The sequence below is a fragment of the Stegodyphus dumicola genome, chromosome 6 (genome assembly GCF_044657685.1).
Source record: "Stegodyphus dumicola isolate Sdum_Otavi_A_Nest chromosome 6, ASM4465768v1".
NCBI lineage: Eukaryota > Metazoa > Arthropoda > Arachnida > Araneae > Eresidae > Stegodyphus > Stegodyphus dumicola.
Window position 1 is genome coordinate 61,683,352 of NC_140773.1, and position 9,671 is coordinate 61,693,022.

The 9,671-nt window shown below is 30.6% G+C and overlaps 1 protein-coding gene across 2 annotated transcripts; it reads left to right on the plus strand.

The window, feature by feature from the left end:
• The first annotated feature begins 448 nt into the window (after window positions 1-448).
• LOC118197324 (UDP-N-acetylglucosamine transferase subunit ALG14-like) lies at window positions 449-9,671 on the plus strand. Of its 2 annotated transcripts, XM_085818355.1 has the most exons (6): window positions 449-1,117; window positions 1,533-1,669; window positions 4,257-4,394; window positions 7,084-7,153; window positions 8,429-8,488; window positions 8,593-8,759. In XM_085818355.1, exons 1-6 carry the CDS (start codon window positions 958-960, stop codon window positions 8,613-8,615), a joined length of 588 nt encoding a protein of 195 aa, XP_085674481.1. In that variant the 5' UTR covers window positions 449-957; the 3' UTR covers window positions 8,616-8,759. The 2 variants fall into 2 exon arrangements, with proteins under 2 accessions (XP_085674481.1, XP_035224708.1); XM_035368817.2 differs by lacking the exon at window positions 7,084-7,153 and having other exon boundaries at window positions 460-1,117; window positions 8,593-9,671.

Below are 9,671 nucleotides of genomic sequence, written 5' to 3' on the forward strand. Positions count from 1 at the left end.
TATTATTTTATTATTAATTTTCCCCATCTTTACCTCTATTCAGCTTTACAAAACACACTCATTACACACACCTGGAAGACTGTATTTAATGTAAATGATAACAACTTTGACTACACTCATGAACACAATCGTGTTTTTTTTTTTTTTTTTTTTTTTTTTTTTTTTTTTTTTATAAAACAAAATTCTCTTACTTCCTTTCCTTTTCTTTCTATAGGCCCTTTTTTTTTTTTAATTATAAATAATTTTTTTTTTCCTCTCCATTCCTTTTGGGCCATTTATTTTTTACTTTATTTTGTCCCATCTTTTCTTCCTGGCCTTTCGAACTCGTATAAAATATACGAAGTTCCTTTTTACTCTCCTCTGAAATACGAAATTGCCCACCTTTCTATATACCTTTCCTTCGCACCTATGCTTGATTTTTCGCCCATCGGTGCACAAAGACTTAGCGGGTGCAACAAAAGACATCTGTCTTGTCTGTCTATCCTCTATTTTTTTAAGGTGTTAGAGCCTTCATGCAACCTACAAACTAACAAAAATTAACAAAAAGGAGACTTCTAACAAATTAGTTTCTTGGCTATTATGTTATAAGCTCAAAGAAAGCCGTCTTCTGAGCTAAAACCAAGTACATCAAAATGTTTCCACCTTACTACCTTTTTACAGATGACGATTCCTTTAGAAAATGATTAAATTATAAAATACTAATTTAAACGACTGCGGTCTGGTGCTGCCCTCTCGGGGCTAAATTATCAGTTACATTCATATGTGTATTAGCAAGACGCCGGATGTTTTGATCTCGAAATGAAGTTTGTTGGAACACGTGTGTACTGATATTTGTTAACGAGATGTCGGATGGCAAAGCAACTATTTCAATCATTTGTATATTTTATTAATTTTATTTAAGCATATATCTTCTTCTTTAGACCTTTTTTATTCGTTGGAGAAAGCTTTTGTGTTAAAATGTGGACTGAGTTAAACGTTTATTTTAGTAACATTGTAAGAACTCTCATTTGTCTTTTCTTTGTTAGCGTTTTTATAGTATATCAGAGAATACACAAGAAAAAAAATGTGACACCTGTGAGAAGGTCAGCTGCCAAACTATTGATAGTTTTAGGTTCAGGTAATTTTTTATTTGAATTCCTTTGAAGTTTACTTATAGATAATAACGTTAAAAGTTTACAAATTTCGTTTAACTTCAATTTTTTATTAATAATAAACCAAGAGTTTTAAGTGTAGCTCCAAAATATTTTCAATGGGAACTTGTATTCTATAAAATTAACCACTTATATCTAAATCATTAATTGTTATATGAGAGTGAGCATTTTATTGATGAAGTGGGAGGAAGTTCTAAATGAATAATTTTTGGAATAATTCTTATTCTTCTTCTGCCTACGCTTTTGAGAAATTGTTAATTTATTGTCTTGTTCTACATAAATATTGAAAAAAATTAAGATCTATGTGACATACATTTGTATTAAGTGGGTACATAAAATAGCATGTTTAATATTAATTTTGTATTTATTTATTTTTTAAAGGAGGGCATACATTTGAAATGTTGCGCCTCATCAGCAACTTAGATGGAAAATTTAGGCCCAGGATATATGTGTTAGCAGATACTGATATACTCAGTGAACAAAAGGCTCAAGCATTCGAAGCTATTAAAACAACTAATGTAAGTACCATGCATTTCTTTTGTGTATTATAATAGATTTGTTTAGCTCTTAGATCATCATATTAATAGTCTATGCAGAAGTGTTAAATATTATGAGTACCAATATTATTAAAACAAAGTGGAAAGTGCAGAATCGCCCACTGCTTGGTGCGTTTTTAAGAATTGCACGTACTCGGTATCCATGTACACATCGACTTAATGTAAAAAAAATCCCAGAATTGCACAAAAAATGACATTGCACACTCCCTTGACTTAATCCATGTATAAATCGACGTATTTTCACTTAAAAAGGTCAAAGAAAATTGACAAAAATCCAATTCTTCTTACTCTTGTAAAAAGCGCCAAACAAGTGGATGATTCTGCACTTTAGCCCAAACAACTAATGTAAGTTTCATGTATTTCTTTTGTGTATTATAATAGATTTGTTTAGCTCTTAAATCATCATATTAATAGTCTATGTAGAAGTGTTAAATATTTATGTTTTGTAAATGAAATCATGAATTCCTCTCAATTCCTGAAGTTCTGTATGTATACTTGGAATATTACTGAATGTCTATCAATGTATACTTTTGCAGACAACATGAAGCTTTGTATAATTCATTGGCATATTACTGACAAAGCTGCTAAAATTACTAAATGTTTGTATTTATATTAAAATTCATTATAATACATATTATGAAAATTTTCTACAATAAAAGCATTTTTTAAAGACGGCTGTAGTTAATAAGTTTTGCTCTTATATTACATATGAATAAGAAGAGGAAATAGAGGAGCAAGAAAATGATGCCTAAGTATAATTCGGAATTATTCTTGTCAAGGCCGTAAGCTATAGCTTGTGTAGCTTATATGTAAATCAGACACTTGATGACAAATGTGAGAGATTGATTTGGTTTTTTCAAACCTGCTTATATACTCTAAGGTAACTGAATTAATACAAATGTTACAATTTAGTAGATATTTATTCTGATGTATTGTCTCCAGAATTTACTGTACAATCTATAAGTGCATTACAGTTATGTGAAGATGACCTTAAAAAAATTATTGTTCGCCAGAAAGGAACTTCCACTGTGAAATGTTACTTCTTTTTATTACTTTTTTTTTAATCATTCCTATGATTGTTGCTACAGTAGAAAGATTCTTTTTAAAGCTAAAATCATTAAAAATTATAGAAGAAATATGACTCGGCAGACTTTTGCTTTTTCTATTGAGCATGATGAAGCAAGTATAATAGATTCTTTTGCCTTTACAAAAGTTTGAAAACGATCACTTTGTTTAAGTGTTTCATGAATCCATTTATTATTGCAAATGCAACTTGATTAGTATTTATTCTTTTTTTAATTAGTTATGCTTATTGATATTGTTTCTGTTTGGTTTTGATGTTAATAAATTTTGTTTATTATTAAAATAGTCTTAAACTGCTTAAAAACATTACATAAAATTCAATTATATGACTTATATGGCAATTATATGATATAAATAAATTCTGCACAAAAATAATTATTTGACACCCTTACTTTAAGTTTTGCCTATGGGCCTAAAATTTCTAGCTACACCACTGTCTTTTGGATACTTTGGGGTAGAATAGGCAAAAGAACCAAAATTTCTTAGTACAGTCGAAACTCTTTAATCTGGACCTCAAAGCTACAAACTTTCTACACATTGCGTTTACGCATGCGCATAATAAGTTTACGCATGCGCGTTTAATGTATAATGCACGGTATAAGCTAAGTTAAAATTTTCTATTTCAGTTAATGTTGCAGATTACGTTGTTCCTTAATCTTCTAATGGGATCCAGCTTATCATTTTTTTGCAGACTGTTAGAGCAATTTAATAAAAGTAAGCTTGAACTTTTGATTATGTCAAAAAGAATTTCCGATTCTGAGGCTGCCAAAGGATCTACAAAGTGAAAGCATATTTCGATGTCCATAAAACAAAAAGTGGAATTGCTGCAAAAAATGGATAAAGGCATATCCTTTGTTTCTCTAACCATTCCGAAATCTGTTTATCAATTTCACGCAGCTCTGCGGGGTGGGGTGGGACGTCACTGCATGCAATGAACTGGAAGTTGATTTGTCAGCACTATCCTTATCTTCAGGGCAGATGTTTTTATTTTATTCGGCTTATAATTCCTTACTAAATGTAGTATTTCATCTCTATGTATTCCGTCTTTGATATGATTAAAATCAAATTCCTCATCATTATAAATATCACGAATACACATCAAATAGTTTTCTGGTTGCAATTTTCTAATTTCGATATATGCGCATGTGTACGCGTTGAAAGAAATATTTAATAAATATTAAGCTTTTTTTTTTTTTTGTAAATTTTGATACCCTTTAGATCTTAATTGCTCTTTATTTCATAAATTATGGTTCATATTTTTAATTTTATAGTTTCTGCATGCCCTCTTACCAGATTTAAATTGATGATCTGTAATCCGGAAAAACCGATAATCCGGAATCGCCGAAGTCTCGACGAGTCCGGATTAAAGACTTTTGACTGTAATGCTAATAATCCTTGAATTATTTTGCATTGAAACTTCTTTAAAGATGCAAAGTATATATTCCTTTATTTATTTATTTTTCAGAAATCTGAAGAACTATATACCATAGAAAAAATACCCCGCAGCAGGGAAGTCAATCAGTCATGGCTATCCACAATTTTTACCACTTTAATCTCATGCTTCCATTCATTTTTGCTAGTCCTCAAACATAAACCTGAAGCTGTAAGTATAAATTTAAAATAATTTAATTGATTCTGTATTTTATATTTAGGGCCAGATTTATTCATGCTAAGCTTCTAAGCTAAATAATTTTAAGCGTTTCTAAGCCAGGCATGCACTTGATAAAGAGAGTGAAATACATGAAAAAAAAAAAAAAAATGCAAAATCTTATGAGCTTTTTGTATATTTAGTTAATAATAGATGTACAAGGTGTTTCTAAACTAATGCCACAAATGTTAGCTCCCAATCACATTATGTTTCGGCTATGCAGGACTTGACGTCGAAAAGGACAATTCTCAGAACCTGCACAATTTCAGGAAACACACGTATCTAGGTTACCATTCTCACATACTATGAAGACTTGAACACCAAATACTACTCAATTATCGCTCAAATTGGGATCATGTGATCCTTCAGAAGCAGAACTTTCATCTGATTGGTTGTCTCTACCCAGGATCCAAGACATTTTCGGTGAGGTTTGAAAAATCCCGCATAGCCGCAACATTATTTCTGTAGCTAGGCGGGACTTCGCTTCCAGTGGGGCTCTTTTTTCTAGGAATCCTCCCATTTAAACCAGTGCTACCAGAATCTCGTTTCTCAGAAAAGTCCCATCTAGTAGGGACTGTAACTGTATGTGATAACTTCTTTAAGGGGTGCTAGAAAACTCTGAAACAAATACTTATTTCTATAGAATGTGTGGCAATAAGCATTTGTTAACAAATGCAGCAGTTAAGTGCTAGGAGATGCACTTAGGCATTCATATAAAAGCAAAGGTTTTCAATGGAAAATTTAGTCAAAGTACATTTATTTCAATAGGTATTTTTACCAAGTGTAGTTTGCTGCAACATGTCCACATTCCTGCCAACAGTGCATCATTATGAATATCATTGATCCATATCTCTTATTGGAAAGTCTGGATGGAACAATTTAATTGATATTTCTCCAACAATTGTTGCTGGAACTGTTACAGCATATACCACCAGCCCACCATTTTAAAATGTGGTTCTAGCATGTTGCCGTTCCAGCACAACAGTGCATGCTTACCTAGGTGCCACACAGTGGCGTAGTGAGGGTGGCAAGGGGGTGTATGATGCCCTGGGCGCCACTCACAGATGGGTGTCAAATGGTCTCCAAACAAGATTTTCATCATATCACTGTTTTTGGGAGGAGTGCCCAAAAGGTATTTTGCCCTGGGCACCAGTTATGCTCGCTACTCCACTGGTGCCACATTTCCAAGTAAATGGGTTGGTCATGGGTGACCTAACACTTGGACTCCATGCTCATTGGATCCGGCTCCTCTTTATTTATTTTTATGGAGACATCTGAAATTTCTCATGTATGAAATTTCCATTGAGTCTGCAATGAGGATCTTGCTGCCAAATTTTCAGTAGTTACCACAGAAATCTGGGATATGCCTAGTATTTTCTAGAGTACATGGGAATTCTTAGGTTGATCATGAGATGCTTGTGTAAAAGTGGCCATAGTAATTTGAACAGCCTGTGTAAATGTACACTACGTAAAGAAAAAGAAAATGAGACAGTTCTATATCTCCCTCTGTATTGGACCTATTGATGAAATTCAACTTGTGTTTTTCATGTCTTGAAACTGCTACTTAGGATATATATTAGATTTTTATATTGCATCATTTTAACATAGGTATTTTGACACAAATTGGACTTTATCTGAAATGACATGCCAATTTGATTTCCATATTTGAATTCTACGACTGAAATTATACCAAACTGCCAATTTTTGTAAAAATCTCACGAGTAGTTTTTGAAGAATTAGCTCTCAAAATTTTAGCTCATCAATGTTAATTGAATTTGATGTATATTTATTAATATCTCTTTTTTATTAAACTTTCTTGCTTCCTTTTTTCAGAATTAAAAATTTAGGCTGAATCCAAATATAATTTGCACATTTTTTACGATTTATTTTAAAAATTTGTATTTAAAATATTTTTTATAAATTTTTTGTATTATAAATCTGTAAAATTTTGTACATTATCTTAAAGTACATATATTTCTAGGCACACATGCAGAAAATTGGAGCGGAGCTTTTTTATTCAAAATTTAAGATGTACATGAATTGGTATTGAAAGGTATTGAATTGGTATATTTAAGATATACATGAATTAGTATTAACATATTGGAGCATTTTGAAATTTAGCATCTTGTTTTTGAGCGACAATAATGCCAAATATGGTGTAAGCACTTTGTTAAAAGCGTTTGAAAGTATGAACATAACTTTTTTTTGCTCATCTGAAATGAAAAAAAGGAAAGGAAAATAGGTTGCTATAAATTAAGAAGTTTGCCAAGTAAATTATTCTTGGCAAAAACTGAGAAAAATACGGCAAGATAAATTTTTGAATTTCTCCATAAATTTTGCACCAAATTTTGCAGAATTAAATATTTAAGTATAATTTGAGTCGTAGAATCAACATATGGAAAAATTGGCATGTCATTTCAGAAAAGTCTGATTTCGTGTCAAAATACCTATATTAGAATGATATTTTATATAAATCTAATATAAATCCTAAATCGCACTTTTGAGACATGAAAAACGTATTTTGAATTTCGTCAATCAGCCCTGTAGAATGGGAGATATAGAACTGCCCCTTTTTTTTTGCTGTGTGCAGTGTACTTTGTTTCAATAGTTTCTGACATTTATATAAGTTATTTCATTTATACAGTCAAAAGTCTTTAATCCGGACTCATCGGGACTTCGTCGATTCCAGATTATAGATCATCAATTTAAATCTGGTAAGATGGCATGCAGAAATTATAAAATTAAAAATATGAAACTGTAATTTATGAAATAAAGAGAAATTTTGATCTAAAAGGTATCAAAATTTACAAAAAAAGAAAAAAAAAAAGCTTAATATTTATTTTTTTTACTTTATTAAACATTTCTTTCAACGCGCGCATGCGTAAAGCATACATTACGCATAGTCGAAATTAGAAAATTGCAAAACCAGAAAACTATTTGATGTGTATTCGTGATATTTATAATGACGAGGATTTCGATTTAAATCATATCAAAGACGGAGTACATCGAGATGAAATACTACATTTAGAAAGGAATTATAAGCCGAATAAGATAAAAACATCTGTCCTGAAGATAAGGATAGTGCTGACAGATCAACTTCCAGTTCATTTTGCGCGTCCCCCCCCAATTGATAAACAGATTTTGGAATGGTTAGAGAAACAAAGGATATGCCTTTATCCATTTTTTGCAGAGATTCTACTTTTTGTTTGATGGACATCAAAACATGCTTTCGCTTTGTAGATAGATCCTTTGGCAGCTCCAGAATCGGAAATTCTATTAGACATAATCGAAAGTTCAAGCTTACTTTTGTAAAATTGCTCTAACAGTCTGCAAAAAATAATAAGCCGGATCCAATTTGAAGATTAAGGAAGAACGCAATCTGCAGCATTAACTGAAATAGATAATTAGATAATTTTAGCTTAGCTTATACCGTCGGTTATACATTAAACGCACATGCGTGAATGTCTGCGCATGCGTGAACACATTATGTGTTGACGCATGCACAGAAAGTTTGTAGCTTTGAGGTCCGGATTATAGATCATTCCGGATTATGGGTGTCTGGATTAACGACTTTGGATTGTATCTGGAAAAATAAAGGCAATTTTAAAAATTTTTCAGTCAATTTGTGTATAAATTTGCCAGAATGTAAGACAATCCTTTCCTGTCCTTAACTTGCCCCTCTAAAAATCTTGCCTGCCGTACATCTATTAAGATGATGTATCACTTAGCTTTCATGTTAAAAGCATATTTATTAGTTTTGTTTCCAAGTATGATATTCCGATAATTTAATTATCTTTCTTATGGAATCTGTTCCTTGTATGCTTACGTTCAGTTCAGCTCATATGCAGTCATATTATGTGCAGATTCTCTTTCTTTATGAAACTTTTAAAAACTTTGAATCATTTAATATATCAAGCTGTCTTATATTTGATGTAATATGATATATGTTTAATGTTATTATGTTATCAAGGCATTGAATATCTTTTTAGATCCTGTGCAATGGACCAGGTACATGTGTTCCTTTATGCATATCAGCATTTTTCCTTCATGTAAGTATTCTGCCCTTTATCTCAGATGTGTGTATATAAAGTTGCATTAGATTTCTGTACAATTTTCTTTTTTATCTTATGTTATTTTTCTTTTCATTTTTTAGGTTCTAGGTTGGAAGCACATTAAAATGATATATGTTGAAAGCATCTGTCGAGTTAATACAATGTCTTTGACGGGCAAAATACTCTACAATATAGCAGATCATTTTCTTGTACAATGGCCTGGGCTAAGAGAAAAATATCCTCGTGCTAAATATCTTGGGAAATTAATCTAATTATTTTAATTGTTATTTATTGTTTATTATTGTATAGATGATATATCTTATTTTGAAAAACGTGAACATAATTTTTCACATGGGTATGATATATTAATGTAATTTATAAAATGTGTCTTTAAATTTCTGTCTTGAATGATTACTCCAATAGTATAATAAAAAAGGAAATTTATTCTGCAAATTTAAATGCAACATAAACTAGATATATTTTTGGATAACTCAATTATGATTAAAGATATTTCTAATAATATCCAGAAATAAACGTAAATAGCTTAACAATTATCAAGGAAATTAGAAATTCTGAAATCAAAAAGGCTTGTAAATATTTGTTTCTTTGTTGAATAAGAATTAGAAAAACCCAAGTCTTATTTCCAATCCATATGTTATAGCCAGTCTAACCAATAATAGTCTTAGCTTTTCTTAAATAAGTTTGTGTTATATAAAATGTTTTTTAAAAAATCCATTTTATTGAAGATTCTTTTCTATGCTATAGCATAATTTACTAAGCAAAAGCAAGCATTTATTTTTATTTTGTTTGCACATTTTATAAAAGGGAAAGCTGCTCTCTAAAATGAACAATATTTGTAAATATTATGAAACATTTTTCTGATTATATAAAATTAATTTAATTTATAAATGGTTTCTTGGAATAAATTATTTTAAATGAACTTTATTGAAATAAATAATAAAATAGAACATTTAAAACCCTCAGAAATGGTAAAGATTTTAGTATTAAGAGAATAATTTTTTATGATTTTCTATTTTGGTATTTGACCAAAACTTTATAAAAAGTAGCTAGATTGATATTCATGAATGAGAAACTTATTGAGTGCCTTTTTAATATGGGTATTATTGCAGGGACCTTTTTAGATACTGATTCTAATAAATTTGAAATTTTGGCATGTGAA

Excerpts from the sequence above, each read along its gene's own strand:
- LOC118197324 (XM_035368817.2), top strand. The coding sequence starts at position 958 with ATGTGGACTGAGTTAAACGTTTATTTTAGTAACATTGTAAGAACTCTC. Across the intron at positions 1,118-1,532 it reads ATTGATAGTTTTAGGTTCAG|GAGGGCATACATTTGAAATG; the intron begins GTAATTTTTTAT and ends TATTTTTTAAAG. Across the intron at positions 1,670-4,256 it reads AAGCTATTAAAACAACTAAT|AAATCTGAAGAACTATATAC; the intron begins GTAAGTACCATG and ends TTTATTTTTCAG.